The sequence below is a fragment of the Musca domestica genome, unplaced genomic scaffold (assembly GCF_030504385.1).
Source record: "Musca domestica strain aabys unplaced genomic scaffold, Musca_domestica.polishedcontigs.V.1.1 76, whole genome shotgun sequence".
Lineage (NCBI taxonomy): Eukaryota > Metazoa > Arthropoda > Insecta > Diptera > Muscidae > Musca > Musca domestica.
This window is the reverse complement of record NW_026712396.1, coordinates 2,666,340-2,687,744: the sequence shown is the minus strand read 5'-3', so window position 1 is coordinate 2,687,744 and position 21,405 is coordinate 2,666,340. Positions and strand designations below refer to the sequence as shown.

The following is a 21,405-nucleotide window of genomic DNA, read 5'->3' as shown; positions in this document are numbered from 1 at the left end:
TTTTTTAAGAAATTAAATACTTTCGCTATAAGGCCAACACATTTTCGCCTCTCTCAAATGATCCATAATCCCCAGAAAAATATATAAATAATTTGGATAGATTCGGGAGATTCTGAATTTATAACAAAACCCCTAACGGCAAACAATAAAAAAAACGTTAACTAAATAAAACATAAATATATGTCCCCAATTTATTTCCTCTTCTAAACTATAACAACCTTTGTTTTGAGTACCATAACCTCAGTTTTTCTTCTGTGAATTGACATAACTAATTTTTGGGGCATTTCTAGAACTATGTTTTAAACTGAAAAAAGAAATAATAAAAAGACAACCCCTGTATAGTCGGAACGACAAGGTACCAAGAAACATGATTTATTGTTTGTGAACTAACTCTAGTGTTTTGGGCGCATGTTAATTGATTTCTTAATGGAATGGAAATAAAACAAATTTGGACTTTGTTCAAAAATGCAACAGAAAAAAGAAAAAACAAAGAGTTAAGGAAAACTTAATGAAATAAGAAACACAATAAAAGGAAAACATTTAGCCGTGGAATCAAAGAAGAAATTAAGGATAACACAACAACAATTAAAAATTAAAAAAAAAATAAAAAACACATTTAGACCACACAAGCTGAGAAAACTCCCATTACACGTCAGCCAAGATCTTGTTGTTGATCTGTGCGATAAATGGCAGCACGATTATTTGTACTGTACCTGTTTCCAGATGGTTGTGATGATTGATGTTCTTGTTGCTGCTGCTGCTGCTGCTGTTCATCATTAGCATTAATACTATTTGGTGCTGCTGCTGTTGTTGTTATGGTTGTGGAGGATGCTGATGTCATTGGTTGTAAACGTATAGGAGCTGTTGCAGTTTGTATTTTAAAAAACTTATCCGAATCTTCTTCGTTTAATTGATTCGATTGTTGCAATTCGAATTGCTGTTGTTGGTCAGCTAAGATCTTAGCTGTTAAAATTGACACATACGCCTTGTAGCGACGTAACTGCAGGGCAATAAAATGGGAGAAAGAAGAGGAAAATGTTTAATATTTTATATTTTTGTAATTCCTTTTTTTTTGTAATTTCCTCACCTCATATTGTAAAAATGCTTCTTTTTCCTTGTAGTTTTGTAAAGCTAAGCCTTTTGTTGGTATGGGACCCTTTTTATGTTCCATCAATGTGTTTTCAATTTTTGCTAATTGCTGTTCATGTGACTCCAATTGTTCTTTCTGTAAAGTAAAAAAAAAAAAAACAAAGAAAAAACATTAGAAAAATATTAAAAAATGTTAATGATTTTAAAAAATATGAGCTCCTTCTGGTTAGCTGCAAAGGCCACCTTCAGGTTGTCTACAGATCTTAAGGTAGTCTATAACAAGTAAAATAGTATCAGCCGGTCTTGCCGGCAAATTTATACCCCCGGTCTTGAGTTATGATTATTTAAAACTGTTGACTCTTTATGGGGGAGGGAGGTTTCGAAGCAGTTGGCCAATATTGAACAATTCGTATCTGACCTGAGACTGATATAAATATTACAACGTGACAGATTTGGACTATAGCGACTACTTTCTATACTTTATATGAGGTATGTAAAATGGAAATATGCGTGAGGTATCAGATGTGTCAGGCCGAAGTATTCCATTTTCATACTTTAGCTAAAACAGATAAAAATATTGGTATGTACAATATTTGAAGGAAATCGAACATTTATAAAAATTTCTCAAATTTCCGGCTAAGAAAAATATTTAGATATAGCAAGTAGCAAAGAAACGCCAGCTTGTTTCGCAAGTTGTGACAGATATTAGTATTGGAAATTGTGATCCTTTGTGGGTGAGGTAGCAGAAGGGGTTGGCAGATATATTATCTTTACAGCAGATCTTGTGTTAGCAAAAATATTTGCATATGTGAAATTTGAAGAGAGTTGGATGCTTATTTCGCTTTCTTTGAGCGTTTTGTTTTTCAAAGTCTTGAAGCCTGTGTGGGGGAGGTACCAGAAGGAATGGTCCGATCTATACCGTCTTTATAAGAAATCTGGTGTTGATGGAAATATTTAGATATATCAAGTCTGAATGGAATCGGAAGTTATTTTCACGTTGTATGAGCTTCAAGAATATTCAAAATTTTGACCCTTTGTGGGGGAGGTACGAGAAGGAGTGGATCGATATATTCCATCTTCACACCAGAGCTTGGGTTAATAAAAATATTTGGATGTGTGAAATTTGAAGAGAATCGGATGCATATTTTTCTTTCTATGAGCGTCTTGATTTTCAAAATCGTGAACCCTATGTGTGGAAGTTACCTGAAGGAATGGTCCGATCTCGACCATCTTTATAACAAATCTTGAGTTGATGGAAATATTGAGATGTATCAAGTCTGAATGGAATCGGAAATTATTTTCGCGTTTTATGAGCTTCATGAATATTCAAAATTCTGACCCTTTGTGGGAGAGGTACCAGAAGGAGTGGACCGATCTCTACCATCTTCACACCAGACCTTGGGTTAATAAAAATGTGTAATTTGAAGAGAACCTGCTGCTAATTTCGGATTTTATGATCGTTTTGGTTAATCAAAATTTTAACCCTTTGTGGGAGAGGTACCAGAAGGAATGGTCCGATCTCCACCATCTTTATAACAGATCTTGTTTCGATGGAAATATTGAGATGTAGCAAGTCTGAAATAAATCGGATGTTAATTTCGTATTTTATGAGCATCGTGAATATTCAAAATTTTGACCCTTTGTGGGGGGGTACGAGAGGGAGTGGATCGATATATTCCATGTTCACACCAGAGCTTGTGCTAATAAAAATATTGTGATGTGTGTAATTTGAAGAGAACCGGATGCTTATATCGGATTTTATGATCGTTTTGGTTATTCAAAATGTTTACCCTTTGTGGGGGAGGTACCAGAAGGAGTAGACCGATATATTCCATCTTCACACCAGACCTTGGGTTAATAAAAATATTGTGATGTGCATAATTTGAAGAGAATCGGACAAATATATCACATTTTATAAGAGTTATAATTATTCAAAATTATGACCCTTTGTGAGGGAGGTATTGGATAAAGTGAACTGATATTGTCCATTTTCGCACCTTCGGTAGCACTGATGAAAATATTAAGATTTGCAAAGTTGAAGAAAATCGGATTATCCTTTCCCTTTCTGTGCCGTAAATTATTTTCTTTGAAAATTTTGACATTTTGTTGTGGAGGTACCAGAAGGAGTGGATCGATACTGTCCATCTTCGAACTCGATCTATGTATGACAATAATATTACGATGCACCAAGTGTGGATAAAATCGTATACTCCCTTCGAGAGTTATCGTGCGCACCAGCCAGACAGACGGACCGACGAACGGACGGACGGCTGAGAGAAAATGTCTTTTTTTGAACGCCTATAAAAATGCCTTTTGAACTCCTATAAAAATACCTTTTTGGCCGTCTATATAGAGGATCCGTTGACCTATAAGGGACTATCCTATGGTCGTCTAGAAGGAACGACCCTATGGCCGTCTATAAAGACGACCCTATGGGCTTCTATAAACACTATCTTATGGACGTCTATAAAGACGAACCTATGGCCGTCTATAAAGACGATCCTATGGCAGTCTTTAAAGAGGACCCTCTGGCTGTCTATAAAGACGACCTTATGGCCGTATGTAGAGACGACCATATGGCCGTCTATAAAGACCGTTTGGGTGTCTTCAAAGTCCCCCATATGACCATCTTTGGATAAGTTTAAACGACCCTATGTTTAGCTCTATAATCGCCAGTATTTTTCATTTCTTTACATTACTGAAAAAAATGACAACGTCTACCTACCAGTAACAATTTAGTATGCGAACTAGGTAGCAGTGGTCTTTGGAAACGTTTTTGACTACCCACGCCTCCTTCTAAAGGAGGCGCTGAATAGGCGGCACATACAAAATTTATAGTCTCCACCCAGGATTGCAATTCCTTTGAATCACTCGTTTGGAATAGATATTCTGCCTGATCGGCAGTTTGTAGACGAAAGACATGTTGTTTTTTCGTGTAATCAGTTGCTTTGGTTGCCAGCGCGTGATGGATGCGTATGGCATTGTGTAGGTTATCAGACATCTGCAATGAAAACCAATTATTGAAATTAATTCTATGAAAACAGGTAGAAAAGAAGAAAACATACTTGACTCTTGCGAAAACCATGCTCATCCTTGTGCAAAAATAATACTAAATCTCTGAGGGTACAATAGAACATTTTCCATGATCTCTTGCCGAAAGGAGCTGGAAATTAAAAAAAAAATACCGATTATTAAACAAACCTCAATTGATATCTCCTCCTTGACTTACTTTTCTTGAAATTTGCATCGTAACAGCTCTTCCGCATAACATAGCCCTTTTTGTATTCCACAGCATTTGTGGTTTCGGGTAAATCCAAAAATGGATTTTGTCCTAAATGCGCAGTAGATTGTACACTATTTTTGTTGTCAGACTGTTGTTTGGCCAAGTCATTGGCATCATCATCCCTGGAAGAAAAATGAATAGAATTTCAGTTTGTTTTGCGTTGGCTAATATTATCTGGTATTCTTACAATGCCCACTCCAATGGCTGGGTTTTAATGGCCTGATATAAACACTTGAGTATATCTTTGGGAAAATTGTCACCATCATTGAGTTCAGCCAGATTTTCAATGAATTCACTGCATGTCATCTTTCGTCCAATATTTTGGCCATGTAAATCGGTATTTAGTAGCATGATAGCACAGGTTAAGGTGTGAACGGCATCTGGAAAGGGAAATAAATAAATTAATAATAATAATAATAATGAAAAATAAACTAAAAGTCCATTTTATAACCCTACTTGAAATTCAGACGTCTATAAATACGACTTTAAGGTAGTCTATAAATAAAGACGGCTTTATGGACGTCTACAAAGACGACCTCATGGACGTCAGCAAGACGACCTTATGGCCGAAAATAAAGCGACCTGAAAAACGTTTATAGATACGACCTTAAGGTAGTCCATAAACACTAATTTAAGGAGGTCTATAAAGATGAGCCTATGGTTTTCTTTTGAGGTGACTTTTCAAATAACAACTTGGAGATTTTTGTCAACATTCCATTGACATTAACCCAATATTAACCCAATGAAATATTGAGGAATATTATGAAAAAACTCGAAAATGTTATCAAATAACTTCAAAGATATTTTCATTTTTAAAAGCCACTCTAGTAACCGCTATTTTAATACCCTCAACCATATGGCTAGAGAGGGTATATACCATTTGATACGGCCAAAACGTGCCTCATCGAAATAACGGGCTTAGGCCCTAGGTCTCTTTGGACCAAATCCGTTTCAGGACATTTGGAGTCGATCTAGCGAAGTCCGTCCATCCGTCTGTCTGTCTTTTTGGCTGGTGCACACGATAACTCTCCAAGGGAGTATCAGATTTGGTCTAAACTTGGCCCATCGTAATATTGTTGTCAAACTTAGATCGAGTTTGGAGATGGGCAATATCGGACCACTCCTTTTAGTACCTCCCCCACAAAATGTCAACATTTTCAAAAAAATAATTTACTGCACTGAAGGCAAAAGGATAATCCGATTTTGCTCCAACTTTTCAAATCATAATATTTTCATCAGTGCTAGATCAGGTGCGAAAATGAACAATATCGATTCACTTCATTAAGTACCTCCTCCACAAAGGGCGAAAATTTTGAATAATTATAACACTTATAAAATGTGATGTAAGTGTCCGATTGTCTGCAAATTACACACATCACAATATTTTTATTAGCCCAAGGTCTGATGTGAAGATGAAATATATCGGCTCACTCCTTCTAGTAACTCCCCCACAAAGGGTCAACAATTTTGAATATTCATGAAGCTCATAAAACACGAAATTAAAATCTGATTCCATTCAGACTTGGCCCACCTCAATGTTTCCATCAAAACAAGATGTGTTATAAAGATGGTAGAGATCGGACCATTCCTGCTGGTACCTCCCCCACAAAGGCTTAAAATTTTGTATGACCAAAACGATCATAAAATCCGAAATAAGCATTCGGTTCTCTTCAAATTACACACAACACAATATTCTTGTTAACCCAAGGTCTGGTGTGAAGATGGGATATATCGATCCACTCCTTCTGGTACCTCCCCCACAAATGTTCAAAATTTTGAATATACATGAAGCTCATAAAACGCGAAATTAAAATCTGATTCCATTCCAGACTTGGTACATATTAATATTTCCATTAACACAAGATCTATTAAAGATAGTAGAAATCGGACCATTTCTTTTGCTACCTTCAAGATTTTGAAAAACCAAACGCTCATAAGCATCCAACTCTCCTCAAATTTCACACATACAAACATTTTTGCTAACACAAGATCTGTTGTGAAGATTATATATATCTGCGAACGCCTTCTTATACCTCACCCACAAAGGGTCACAATTTTCAATACTTTTATCTGTCATAACTTGCGACTGTTCTTTACATCTTCCTATATTTAAATATTTCTCTTAACCAGAAATCTGATATGAATATGAATATCTCATATAAAGTACAGGAAGTAGTCGATATAGTCCAAATCTGGCACGTTGTAATATTTTTATCAGTCTTAGGTCAGATACGAAGTGGTCAATATTGGCAAACTGCTGTGTTTATACATCTGTCGGCAAAACCGACTGCTACTATTTGACTTTTTCTGATAAGTATTGCATCTACCGATTTCTATTTTGGGTGAACGATATTGGAATTCGTTCTAGAACATTTTCTCTACCGATTTCTATTTTGGGTGAACGATATTGGAATTCGTTCTAGAACATTTTCTCATTTGTATCACCTTCCGAAAATGAAAAACTCAGTGTCAATTGACTCCAAATTAACAAAGAGAAAAAATAGACAAAAACTAACTAGATATTTATATATAATTTGTTTTGATCTTTTTCAGATGTCTATAATACAACTAGAGATTTATCTTGTTCGGCGACCCATATTGAAAATTTGTCTAGAATATTTCTTCCATTGACACCATTTTACTAAATCCAAGAATAAGGATAGATATTGGCATGATTTGAAAATAGTACAAAATTAAGTAATATTTGTACATAAACTCAATGTACTTATTACAATTTATTTAATATCAACAATGCAGCGATTAATATTATTCAATGGTCTACTCAGAAGTTTGATGAAGAACTTTTACCCAAAAAAATGAAATATGGAGAAGATTTTGGCACAAATTGAAAATATATGAAAAATTACATTATTAACAGAGAGAAAAATTAACCAAATTTCACTATGTTATTTTAATATCCAATTTGTTGTGACATTTTACAGATATTAGTAACATATATAGAGACTTCTTCTGCTCGGCAACCCATATTGAAATTTTGTCTAGAACATTTCATCCATTGACACCATTTCACCATACCCAAGTTTTAGGCAAGATTTTGGAATGATTTGAAAATAGTACGAAATTAACCATTTTCTTTTTGTTTAGAAATACATTTAAGTTTGTTACTATTGTTTATTTATATTAATTGCTCCGATTTATATTCTTCAGTGACCTTTTCTGAAATTTGATGTAGAACCTTTTCTCCATTAACATTAACCGAATATTATGAAGCATTGGGAAAATGTTGGTACAATTTGAACCTAAATTACCAAAAAAGATATTTCTTTTTTGTGGACATTCTTTTAACAAATAAATTTCTTAAATGTATCGAATTTACAGAGTTGGATATTCAGAGAACTGTAGTAAAAATTATGTGTAGAACATTTTATCCTTTGACATCACTCTCTAAAAATGAAAAACTCAGGGTCAATTGCCGCAATATTAACAAAGAGAAAAATGAACCAAACTTAACTATGTTATTTTAATATCCAATTTGTTGTGACATTTTACAGATATCTGTAACATATATTGGGACTTCTTTTGCTCGGCGACTCATACTGAAATGTCGTCTAGAATGTTTCTTCCATTGACACCATTTCACCAAACCCAAGTATTAGGGACGATTTTGGCAAGATTTGATAATTGTACGAAATGGACTAAAATTTTTACATTAAAACTTGTTATTATTTTTATTGATATTAACTGCGTAGACTTATGTTCTCCAATGCCCTACTCGGAAATTGCATAAAGTACATAAACCGGATATATTAAAATATTTCGGATTTTGACACAACTTGAAAATATGTAAAAAAATCAGGGTCCGACAGAGAAAAATTAATTAAACTTAACTATGTTATTTTAATATCCAATTTGTTGTGAAATTTTCCAGATATATGTAACATATATAGAGACTTCTTTTGCTCGGCGACCCCTATTGAAATTTTGTCCAGAACATTTTTTCCATTGACACCATTTCACTAAACCCAAGTGTAACGTGAGATTTTGGAATGATTTAGAAATAGTATGAACTTAAATAATTTCGGCCAGCAACTTCGGCGTTTAGAACTCTATACCTACTCTCTCTTAGCAAAATTTAAAACTTAACTCTTTTATCAGTGAATTTTCTATTTCCAAATTCAGAATTGAGAAGTGGGTGGGGAAAAGTAATAATTGCGTAAGTAATAAAAGCGGTTTCAGTTCTGAAACAATTGTTTGTTTCTTGATATGACCTTCTTTTCTTTTCCACTCTATTTTTCTTTTTTACTTCTACAAATCTCTTCCCCTACCAAATCCACCCCAACTTACCTTGTGAATTGAACGTTCCCGGATTGCAATCCAAATAACGTTTGGAAAAGTGAACCAATACCCGTTCACGTTCCTGGGTTTCACCCGACAAGGCAAACTGTTGTAGAAATTCGCGCAACGATTGATCCAAAGTCTTTTTTTCAAAATTAAAATATTTCAGATACTCATCGGCCACAGCCCGGTTAAAGTCATTGCTAGGATGAAAAAGAGATTAATAAAAGCGGTTATTTTATTTTCAAAAATACAAAATTTCAACACACACAGACGCACACACTTACTTTTTACTTAAATGACGGGATACATCACTCTTCTTGAAACCATCCAGAGTGTACAGTCTTTTTGCCAAACGTATGGCCGATGGCATATCAACAGCCTTGGGTGAGTAATGATAGGAGTGTAATGATTCAACATCACTGCCATCGTCAGAGACGGGTGGTGACGAGTCACGACCATCACCGCCCCCGCCACCACAGTTATTATTAATGCCAGCCGAGGAGGAGGAGGAGCCCTGGTGCTGAGGTTCTTCGGTTAGAGTGGCAAGTTCATCTTCGTGATCCGATGATGTGGCGGCGCCAGCATGCTGAGATCTACTCGAGGGCGAGCCATTGTTGTTGTTATTGACATTATTGCCATTGTCGGCGCCACGCACCTTAATGACAACCTTGTGTTCTGAGGATTTTTGCTGTTGTCGGTGTTGTTGTTGCTGATGTTGCTGGTGTTGTTGTTGACGCTGCACAGCAGCATCGGAAACCAAAATTGTGGAATCTGAATCACTGGGATCACTAAGTATCATACCGCCTAAAAGATCGCGAGAACTGAGTAAATTATCATCATCCTGATAGTCAGGGCTAGAAATGTTGGATATGGCCTCGGAGACACTGAGGTCTCCGCCGCCACCACCACCACCTAAAGTATTGTTAGTATTGTTACTACTACCGCCACCACCGCCGCCCCCATTGGGGCAGTACAGTAGACCCATTGTTGTTGTATTAGTTGTTGAATTCATACTACTACCGTTAGTTACAACAACATGTTGTTGATGTTGCATATGACCATTGTTATTACCGCTTAGACCAAAGGCACCCTTCGAACCGCCCGACGACGACATCACCGAACTGGACACCGATGTGGGTGAGGCTGGACTGCCCACCGAATGCTGTGGCGATGAACTCATCGAACTGGAGTGTGAATGTGAGTGATGGGAATGAGAGTGATTGTTGCTATTGTAATTTGTAGAAGAATACTGTTGCTGTTGTTGTTGTTGCTGCTGCAAAGCTGCTATTTGATGTGGCTGTAGGGGAGCATTATACGTCCATACGATACGATCACGATCCGAATTCTAGAAAAAAATGGGGGAATAGAAAGAAGAAAAGGAAACATGTTGTTAGAATTTTAAGTTTTTAAAATAGGATTTAATGGGGTACAGACTAGCTATTCAAAAAAAAAAAAAAAAAATAAAAAAAATTGAAAACTAATATCTAAAGTTTCGGAAAGCACCAAAAAAGAGGGATAAAAAGTTCGTCGATTTTTTATACCCTCCACCATGGTATGGAGGGTATATTAAGTTTGTTATTCCGTTTGTAACACCTCGAAATATACATTTTAGACCCCACAAATTATATATATTCTTGATTAGCATTAAAATTCTATGTCCGCCCGTCTGTGGAAATCACTCTAGCTTCGGAACGAAATCTAGTATGTTGATAAAATTTTACGCAAATGTATATTATGTATGCAGGACTTTTGGTATTGAAAATGGACCATGTAGGCCCACGTTTTGGTATATCCCCCATATAACGGTACCTCCCGATATTCGGTATTTTGATGATTTTAGCAACATAATTCACCGGAATTGTTTCAAATTTGGTATTTGAAGTTCGTAATGGATACTACAGAATATGACAGAAAATTGTCTGTGCAGGTCCACGTCTTCGTATAGCCCTCATATAACTATGTCTCCCGATATTCGGTATTTTGGTGATTTAAGCGACATTATTCACCGGAGATGTTTCAAATCTGGTATTTGAAGTTCGTAATGGATACTACAGCCTATGACAGAAAATTGTCCGTACAGGTCCACGTCTTCGTATAGCCTCCATATATTGGTACCTCTCTATTTTCGGTATTTTTGTGATTTAAGCGACTCTATTCATCGCAAATGTTTCAAATTTGGTATTTGAAGTTCGTAATGGATATTACAGCCTACGACAGAAAATTGTCCGTACAGGTCCACGTCTTCGTATAGCCCCCATATAACGGTACCTCCCGATATTCGGTATTTTAATGATTTTAGCGACATTATTCACCGAAGTTGTTTCAAATTTCATATTTAGAGTTCGTAACGGGTACTACAGCCTAAGACAAAAAATTGCGTATGCAGGCCCTCGTCTTCGTATAGCCTCCATTTAACGGTATCTCCCAATATTCGGAATTTTGCCAATTTTAGATACAATATTCACCGAAATTGTTTGAGATGTCGTATTTGAAGTTCCTATTAGGTACTACAGCCTGTGGCAGAAAATTGTCTATCCAGGTCCAGGTCTTCGTATAGCCCACATGCAACGGTACCTCTCAATATTCGGTATTTTGGGGATTTTAGCGAAATTATTCTCCGAAGTTATTTCAAATTTCATATTTAGAGTTCGTAACGGGTACTACAGCCTAAGACAAAAAATTGCGTATCCAGGCCCACGTCTTCGTATAGCCTTCATATAACAGTATCTCCCAATATTCGGAATTTTGCCGATTTTAGATACAATATTCACAGAAATTGTGTGAGATGTCGTATATGAAGTTCCTTATAGGTACTACAGCCTGTGACAGAAAATTGTCTATGGAGGTCCAGGTCTTCGTATAGCTCCGATATAAACGGTGCCTCCCTATATTCGGTATTTTGATGATTTTAGCTACATTATTCACCGGATTTTTTCAAGTTTCTTATTTGAATATTGTAATAAAAAGTTGCCCATGCTGGTCCACGTCTTTCTATAGAGCCCAATATATTGGCTATGTTCGTTATTTTTAAGTTTTAACAAAATTTTTAACAGTTTTTTTTTTTAAATTTCCAAATTCTTTCCAAATGGTGGAGGGTATTCAAAGTTCGGCACGGCTGTATTTACGTTTTTTTACTTGTTAAAACTTGACCTACAAATGTAGCTATAATAAGCCAAGTGTCTATTTCCTAATCAAAAGTGAGAAGTGGGTGGAATTAAGTGATAATCGAACAGGATTTATCAGCTCTGGATTTTAACTCTAAGTGAATTCGAAAATTAACCAGGTTTCATCGATTCTGAGGTAATATCGAAGTATAAGCCTGCCTGCTTTGACTTGACATCTAGGTGCAGTAGTCATAATTTTTTGGTAATATCCATGTCTGATCGAATTTGGACTCATCTAGCCTGTATTTTCAATTAATCGAACCCATATCCATTTACTATGTGTTTTAAATCTGGATATAGTATTGAATCTATGTAGGATTTTACGGCTCCAAAGAAGTTCAGAATTGACTTCTAGGTGGTGCTTAAAAGTTCGTATCCGATAACATTTGCAAGTCTTGACTTGACATTGAGGCGGAATAGTCCGCTTTTTTTGTTTTGTTTATTTTTTGCTAATATCCGTTTTTGATCGCCTTTGGAACTTTGCAAGTCCTAATAAACAAAACAAACAGATGGTCGTGAGTCCTGCGAGAGTCTGTCTGCTTTTTGCTAAACAGCAATGACGTTTACAACTTGGTAGTCAAAATTTGTAAATCTTTATATTTGATTACCTCCTTTTTCTGGTGCTTTCGTTTCTTGGCTAATTATAAAATAATAATAAAAATAAGAAATTTTGAAGCTAATAATTTATACACGCATAATTGTATTTTTTTATTTTTGTTTTTTCACCTGCAACTTTTTTTTGGAGAATATTGATTTTTTTTTTTTTTTTTTTGAAAAAATAAATTTCTTATATGTAAATGTTGTGTAGTGTTGTTGTGCATTATATAGGAGTGTCAGTGTTTGGGATTATAGAAAAAAAATAATATCAAGGAAAAGCAGTTTTTAATATATGTAGAAATAGAGATATAAATCGTGCAGAATAACACACATATACATGCTGGTTTGTATAGCACACATACACATGCATGCCATTTGGAGATTGAGAGAGTGTGAGAAATGAAAGTAGAATACCGCGAAAACAAAATTTAAATATATTTTTAATATCTAAATTGGAATCGATGTTTTAGTCTTATGCATGATTGGATTTTCCCGGATTGTATGTAAATGCCACTTTTGAAAAATTTTCAACCGATCAATATAACTGGACAAATATATTCGCAACTCATAAAATAGGGATATTAATTTTTGAAAAAATTTCATCTATACCATAGATTCAATAAGATATTAATTGAAAAAAAAAAAAAAACAACGAAGAAGCATTGGTGAAATTGTCCGTTTAGAATCGTCTTTTCTAACTTTATGTTGCTCCACAGGCTTTTCTACATCCCAAACTTATATTCGATGCAAAAAATTGAAAATACGTTTATTTAAATTGTTTTATTTTTATATATAACGATAAACTTTAAATTTGCACAAAAAATAGGGTACACAAGGTGCAAAAAAGTCCAATCAGCGTTGCCATCTTTGCAAATTATTTTTTCTCAATTTTTCTTGATTGGAGATATGAGAAATGAAAGAAAGATTCTAATATTGGTGAAATTAGCCGTTCAGGATCGTGTTTTCAAACTTCTATGTTGATCCACAAACCTTCAACATCCCAAACTTATATTCCAATCAGCATTTTTATCTAAGTTGATTTATTTAAGAAAAAGAAAAACAGTATAGAAAGTCTTAGGCTGGAAATACATAAAGCGCATATTTGGCTGGCTTAAGTCATCGGCTGGCTTCTTCGTAGATGAACAAAGGAGATTTAGGTTGACCTAGTTCGATTTTGGCCCTAGGCTCCTTTGTTCATTTCCGAAGAAGCCAGCCGATGACTTAAGCCAGCCAAATATGCGCTTTATGTATTTCCAGCCTTAAAGTCGGACAGGCCGACTTCATAATGCCCTACACCACTTTGCATATATAGTGGAGCTTCACATAACAAATAAAAGTTTTTATGGGCAATTTGTGAGAATAAAATCATATCAACATGGTTATAGTTATAATTTAAAGTCCAAAGGACTATGTACAAAATACTTTGTACATACTTTTGAGTGCGATTGAGGCGCTGGGAAAATGTAGCAATAAAAGATAAATGTTCTAAAATTAAATATTTCCCAGCGCCATAAAATATCACATGTGAAGAATTCGCTGATCTTGTGTGCTGACGCATACTATAATGTGTGAGATAATAAAGGTTATGACCCACACGCACAGATATCAATGCGCTCAGTAGATGCACAAGACCACTTGAATGAGATGTCAAGCAGCCCTGCAATGTTCTCCATTCAATATTAGAATAGATAAGAACAATTATGTGGCTGCGACTAGGTTAAGTTAGATTAGTTTCAGTAGTACGTAAGCAACATATTTTAGAAATAAAATCAGAATTGAAATAGCACCCTAACGAAGCGGTCGTGTTTCTTTTCTCACAGAAAAAGGGATAGAGTTGACAATCGAAGAGGGAGATTGGACTCTATTCTAATTATTCAGACTAAATTTGCCGAGGCATTTGTGTCTTTTCAATTAGGGATTATATTGCCCATTTGGTGATCAATTAACTTGAAATCAGATAAAGATATGCAGGGTAAGATGAAAAAATTGCAACCAATTTCAGACTACTGCCATTTCTAAGCCACTCGTCCGTCAGATGTTAATATTATTCCAGTGACAGCTCATTATATTGTTTACAAGCGTACAAAAGCATTTTGGTAAGAATTTTCCAGAAAAAAAAGTTATTCGTGATGGAATTCAAGCGTGAAAGTGTGATTTCTTTATATTTGGCTGGAAAACCACAAGTGGCTATCGTTAGAGCACTTCAGCATTTAAATGTGAATAAATCTTTTGCGTCTCGTACCATCGCTCGTTACCGTGATAATGGTAGCGTAGCCTGACGTTAAGGAAGTGGACGGAAGAAAACAGCAACATCAGCAGAAATGGTTTGAAAAGTAAAGAAGCGACTTGATCGAACCCCACGTCACAGTGGCCGAAAAATGGCTCGTGAGCTGAACATATCGCAATATTTCATTCGGCAAATATTGAAAAATGAGCTCGGGATAAAGACATTGAAATTCCAAAAAGTGCAAGAACTTACACCGCAACAGAGAGAAAATAGACTCAAAAGACCTAAAGAGTGGCTTCGCTTGGCCGAAAGCGGTGAACTGCCGAATTTGGTATTCTCTGACGAGAAAACATTCCTTTTCCAGTAGTTTGCAAGCAAACAAAATGATCAGATTTACTTGCCAAAGAGGTCAGGTGAAAATGTGCACCTTCGGTTGGCCACCAGAACTCAATCGCGGCTATGGGGATGGTGTGGGCCGCCATAACAACCGATCAGAATAAATGACGAATATTATCGCGAAAATATTCTGGAGGGTGTATTAAAGCCTTAGGCGCGCAAACCTTTTTGGCCGCAGACCTTGGACATTCCAACAGGACTCAGCACCATCGCACTCAGCACACGCCATCCAAGAATGGTTACAAAATAAGGTTTCTCGCTTCATTTCTAGCGCACAATGGCCACAAAAATCTCCCCGGATACCAATCCGTTGGACTATTGTGTCTGGAGTATTTTGGAAAGCGAGGTTGGCACTAAAAAATCCCAAAGTGTCGATCACTCAAGCAAGTGCTTCGCCGGAAATGGGCCAAAATACCGCAGAGCAACATACAGGCAGCGTGTGACGGTTTCATTGACCGTTTGAAGACCATAATTCATGCCAAAGTTGGTCAATTCGAACAAATCTAAACTTATTCTAAAATTTGATGCTATTTCCCACATTTTTTGCTTTCATTCAATAAAATTAAAAGTAAAAATGTATGTAATTATAGAGCTTTTTTATCTCACCCTGTTTATAACGATTCACTTTAAATTTGCACAACAAATAGGGTGCACAAGGTGCGAAAAAGTCACATTAGCGTTGCCATCGTTGCAAATTATTTCTTCCCTTTTATTTCAATAACTAATTTAACAAAGCCCCCAAAATACTGGTGAATTTGGCCGTTTAGAATCGTATTTTTAAAGTTTTATGTTGCTCCACAGACCAATCAACATCCTAAACTTATATGTGAATCATACTTCTTATCTCAGTTGCTTATTTTTATAAAAAAAAAACAAGAGTATTAAATTTGCACCAACATTTCACAACAGATAGGGTACACAAGATACGAAAAAGACACATCAGCGTTGCCATCGTCGTAAGTTATTTCTCTTTGATTAATATAATATTTTTCGTGAACATAGAATTTCGCGCCGATATTCATGATTGAACAAATGTCAAAACACAGGATTGCATGAGGTTACCTTCCGAATTCTACCATGAAAAATATTTTAAAAATCATCTAAAGATCATTGTTTTTTGGCATTCTACTTTCATTTTTCGTAGTTTTTTTTTTTTTTTTTTTGCAAAATTATAAACAACTAATGCTACAAAAACAAAACAAACACAAAGTGTTTTGATGTTGCTAAAATTATTATTCGCTACAAAAGAATCCATTTCAAAATTGATTTTAGAATGCAAAATTGCTCTGATTTTTCATTTGTTTCGAGGCGATTACTGGCCATGGGGCTGTCGATATTTTTGTTTTCATTCATCATTGATTGAAGAGCAACACAAAACGATAAAGAGGAACGAAGGAAAACAAACAAACAAAAAACAACAACCTTTTTTAATGTTGTTATTGAACTAATTGTTGTTGTCGATGTTGTGTAAGTATCAACGGTTGTGGTTGTTGTTTCTGTTGTGTGGCAAGGTATTGACGATGATACTTCTCCAGTTGTTGCTATTGTTAAAGTTGATGCTGTTGTTATTGTTGGGGATGATAACAGTAACGACGACAAAGAAGTATTGGAGGAAGATGGCGATAACAACAATTTTCCTCCTCCTCGGCCTACTTCAGCATGTGCAGCAACACTTGATGTTGTTGCTAGGGACGACGCTGCAGGTGAGGGTGTTCTATTGCCTTCAGCATCAGAGCCAGCAGCCGCCGTAGTGGTTGGAGAGTGTTGTGGTGTTATGACAATTCTTACTTTTCGTCGTCGTCTTTTATTGAAAATATCCCTTTGACTGTGGGCCTCAGGGGAAGCACACAGCTTGGATGGTGACGCCGTTGACGAGCATGCCGCCGTCATTAATGTGGCCGCCGCCGCCGCCGCAGATGCCGTCAACGTTGGTGACTTTTTTAAATTATTATTATCATTGTTCGATTCATTGGCAATTGTTGTTAGATTGTTTGTAGTATTTATTTTTGTTGTTGTTTTAGTTGTTGTACTGTTTTCATTTATTATTAATTGTATGCAAGTTTTGGTGGACGAGGAAGACTGCTAGAAAGTAATTTTTGATTTTTGTTTTGTTTCGCATGTTTTTCAATTTGAAGCAAAAATTTAAGAACAACAACATACACACATTCAAAATAAACCAAAAAAAATAATAGTTTAAAAAAGACAGACACATATAGTAATAAATATAGATATGGAAAGAAGACGAAGAAGAATAAAAAGAAAATAGAAAAAGAAGACAAAAAACAAATTGAAAACGAAAGAAAGATCAAAATTGTTATTTTGTTGTTTTCAAACGTAAAGTAGTTCATTTTTTTTGTTTCGTTTTGTTTATTTTTTGAAAAGAAGAAAACGCCAACAACATAGATAAAAGTAAAATAGAAAGAGAAAGAAAGGAGAGAACACACATGTAGATAGTATAGTAGGAAATAGCTTGTAAGAAATTAAGTAGTTTCAGTTTTTTTTGCATTAATATGTTTTGAAAGAGAGATAGAGAAAAAGTGTTTTGAAAATAGTTTCTTAAAAAAAGGTTCTACTCTACATACATTGGATTCGTTCGGGGTTTGCTAAATAGGAAGGGGATGGAACACAATGTGTTACTATTAGTTGACATCATGACCAAAAAGTAAATTGAAATGAAATGGATTTTGAAATTAAAATATTTGAAATTCGTTGCTACAAAAGATAAGAAATTTCTGGAGAAGGGTAGGCGGTATTCGCGTAAATGACATTGAGGCTTTTTTAGAAACAAAAAAAAAAAAACTAACTATCCTTGATACTCCAAACCTAATTTAAAAAAAATCCACGACAATAAGGTCTTTAAAAATATTTTTTGGTAAAATAATAATAGTCCTTAAAAACGATCTGAAAATATATATTTTCTGAAAATGGTTTGCACAATCTGTAAATAATATAATTTTTTTTATTTTAATTTAGCTTATTTGTCGACAGATGTATACCCTCAGCCTTGTGTTATGATTATTCAAACTGTTCCGAAGCACTTGGCCAATATTGTACAATTCGTGTCGGACGCAAGACTAATAAAAATATTACAACGTGCCAAATTTGGACTATATCGACTACTTCTTGTACTTTATTATGAAATATATTCAAATTTGTGGGAAAATGTGGAAATATGCGTGAGGTAACATATAAAGCGGATCGAAGTATTCCATTTTCAAACTTCATCTGATACAGATAAAAATATTGGTATGTGCAGAAATTGAGGGAAATCGAACATTTATATCCAATTTTATACGAAATCATACATTCCAATAAATTAAATATTCATATCAGATTTCTGGTTAAGAGAAATATTTAGACATAGCAAGTTGTATAGAATCACCGACTTGTTTCGCAAGTTAAGGCAGATATAAGTATTGGAAATTGTGATCCTTTGTGGGTGAGGTACCAGAAGGGGTTGGCAGATATATATCATCTTCACAACATATGTGAAGATGTGTGAAATTTGATGAGAATTGGATGCATTTTTTGAGCCATTTTGTTTTCCAAAATATTGAATCCTATGTGAAGGTGGTACCAGAAGAAATGGTGCGATCTCTACCATTTTCATAATAGACCTTGTATTAATGGAAATATTGAGACGTACCAAGTCTGAATGGAATCGGATGTTAATTTCGTGTTTTATGAGCTTCATAGGTACTCAAAAATTTAAATTTATTTGAATAGAACCGAATGCTTATTTTAGATTTTATGATCCTCTTGGTTATTCCAAACTTTGACCCTTTGTGGGGAAGGTACCAGAAGGAATGGTCCGATCTCTACCATATTTATAAAATATCTAGTGTTGATGGAAATATTGAGATGTGCCAAGTCCGAATGGAAACGGGCTTTATGAATATTCAAAATTTTTGCCCTTTATGGGGGAGGTACCAGAAGGAGTGGACCGATATATCCCACCTTCACACCAGGCCTTGGGTTTATAAAAATATTGTAATGTGTGTAATTTGAAGAGAACCGGATGCTTATTTCGGATTTTATAAACGGTTTGGTTATTTCAAACTTTTACCCTTTTTGGGGGAGGTACCAGAAGGAATGGTCCGATATCTTCCATATTTATAACAGATCTTGTGTTGATGGAAATATTGAGATGTACTAAGTCCGAATAGAATCGTATGTTAATTTCGTGTTTTATGAGCTTAATTAATATTCAAAATGTTGACCTACTGTGGGCGAGGTTACAGAAGGAGTGGACCGATATATCCAATCTTTATATCAGATCTTGAGTTAGTAGAAATAATAGGATGTGTGTAATTTAAAGACAATCGGACACCTACATCACATTTTATAAGTGTTATAATTATTCAAAGTTTTGACCCTTTGTGGGGGAGGTACTTGATGGAGGGCACCGATATTGTCCATTTTTGCACCAGACATAGCACTGATGCAAATATTAAGATTTGCAAAGTTGGAGTAAAATCAGATTACCCATTCTCTTTCTGTGCAGTAAAATATTTTTTTTTTGTGGGGGAGGTACCAGAAGGAGTGGACCAATATTGACCATCTCCGAACTCGGTCTAAGTTTGACAATAATATTACAATGTACCAAGTTTGGATCAAATCGGATACTCCCTTCGAGAGTTAATCGTGCGCACCAGTCAGTCAAACAGACAGACAAAGAGAGACAGACGGATGGGCATCTCTAGATCGACTCCAAATGTCCTGAAACGGGTTTAGCCCAAAGAGACCTAGGGTCTAAAACCGTTTTTCGATGAGGCAAGTTTTGCCCGTATCAAATGATATATACCATCCGTAGCTATATGGCTAAGGGTATAAAAAAGGAAAGACACAATTTTCTCTTTAAAAAAAAAATAAATTTTGAATGTAATTTTCATAAAAACCATTGTACCTAGATAGATGGTTTATTTTGAGATTTATAGTGAAATTTTGCGCAGATTATTTCTTCTTTTTACACCTTCTGTCTAAAATGAAATTTTAGGTTACTTTCGGGCATCAACTCGAAAAAGTCAGAGAAAAAATTGTTTAAAAAAAATCTGTGAATATTTTTACGTTTTTTGGTAACATTGAAGCAAATATTTTCTTGAGATCTAATGGCAATACAGATTTCCTTTCTTTAGTGACCTGTGGCGGAATTTGATTAGGAATATTTTTGTCTTTAACGTCATCCTTCTGAAATTATGCTTTGTAGGAAAATTTAGTAAAAACAAAACTCACGTAAAATACCGTTTTAACCCTAAAATGGGTTTACAATATATATGCATTTCTGGCGTATAGGTATGATTTAGACTTTTGATGTCTTCTGGGGCCTAAAGGAGAATTTTATGACAAATAAATTTGCAGAATATTTTGACTTCTTCCGTTGCCGTTTAAAGGGAATTTTTGACGTTATTTCGAAAAAAGGGCCCAAAAAGACCCCTTTGGTGACTCGCTTGAGGGTTAAAATGTATGACGAAAATAATCCTCATATTGTTCTCATTAATATTGCCGAAGGTACTATATACCTAAAATGTAGGGATTCCACGGAATCTTAATTCGAAATTTACAAAAAAAAAAAAAATATGAGAGAGGGAAACTCTTGTCCCCTCTATTTAGGTTACGATGCGTTTTAACTTTCAAAACGCCAATGTAGGTGTCTTTAATTTTTAGCTCTACTTTCTTAATCTGCAGGATCTTTCTTGTAATGTTTTCCTTTTATTTTTTGTTCAAATTCGGTTCTTAAAAAGTATTTAATCTACAATGCTGATAGTCCTCAAATCAGCCATGTACCAAATTTTTAATTAAAAAAAATAATAATAATAAATTCGAAAAAATTATTTTTTTAAAATTTAAGCTCTCAATACCTCTAAAAATAATTAAAAAATAACTTTTTCGATTTCCATTTTTTCAAAATCTCCAGAAATTCCTTGATAACAAATGGTGTTTACTAAGTGAGTGTTAAAGGTGACAAGGTAGGGAAGAACTAAGGGGATGAAGGGGGGAGAGTGAGGGAAGAAATCTACAAAATAAACGCCAGGTGTTTGTTGCAAAACCAACAATCCAAACACAAACGACAACAACATCAACGTCAACTATTATTGGGGTTTCGTTTTGCTTTAAAATTAAAAAAAAACATAAATTGTCTGCAAAATCTGGTAGAAATAAAAAACAAGGGTTATGGAGGATTCCTGATCTGAGCGGGGGCGTAGGAAGAAAGGAAATCAAATGTTAACAACCTAGTTTATACAATTTCGTTTTGTTTTCTGTTTAATTTTTTTACAAAATATTAAATCACATCAAATTATTATTCTTTTACTGATTTTCAATATTAAATTTTCAATATTTGCCACAACTCA

At 35.0% G+C, this 21,405-nt stretch overlaps 1 protein-coding gene across 1 annotated transcript in view; it reads right to left on the bottom strand.

Annotated features, from left to right (window-relative positions):
- LOC101900249 (PH and SEC7 domain-containing protein) overlaps positions 1 to 21,405 on the bottom strand; it is a 97,052-nt gene that overhangs the window by 18,906 nt on the left and 56,741 nt on the right. Inside the window, exons 5-13 of the mRNA XM_020034902.2 lie at positions 9,692 to 10,016; positions 8,956 to 9,475; positions 8,678 to 8,871; positions 4,560 to 4,752; positions 4,319 to 4,494; positions 4,155 to 4,252; positions 3,815 to 4,090; positions 1,088 to 1,225; positions 714 to 1,000 (exon numbers count right to left, since the gene is read on the bottom strand). Of these exons, the coding sequence (XP_019890461.2) occupies positions 714 to 1,000; positions 1,088 to 1,225; positions 3,815 to 4,090; positions 4,155 to 4,252; positions 4,319 to 4,494; positions 4,560 to 4,752; positions 8,678 to 8,871; positions 8,956 to 9,475; positions 9,692 to 10,016 (2,207 nt within the window). The remainder of the gene's footprint in view (positions 1 to 713; positions 1,001 to 1,087; positions 1,226 to 3,814; positions 4,091 to 4,154; positions 4,253 to 4,318; positions 4,495 to 4,559; positions 4,753 to 8,677; positions 8,872 to 8,955; positions 9,476 to 9,691; positions 10,017 to 21,405) is intronic.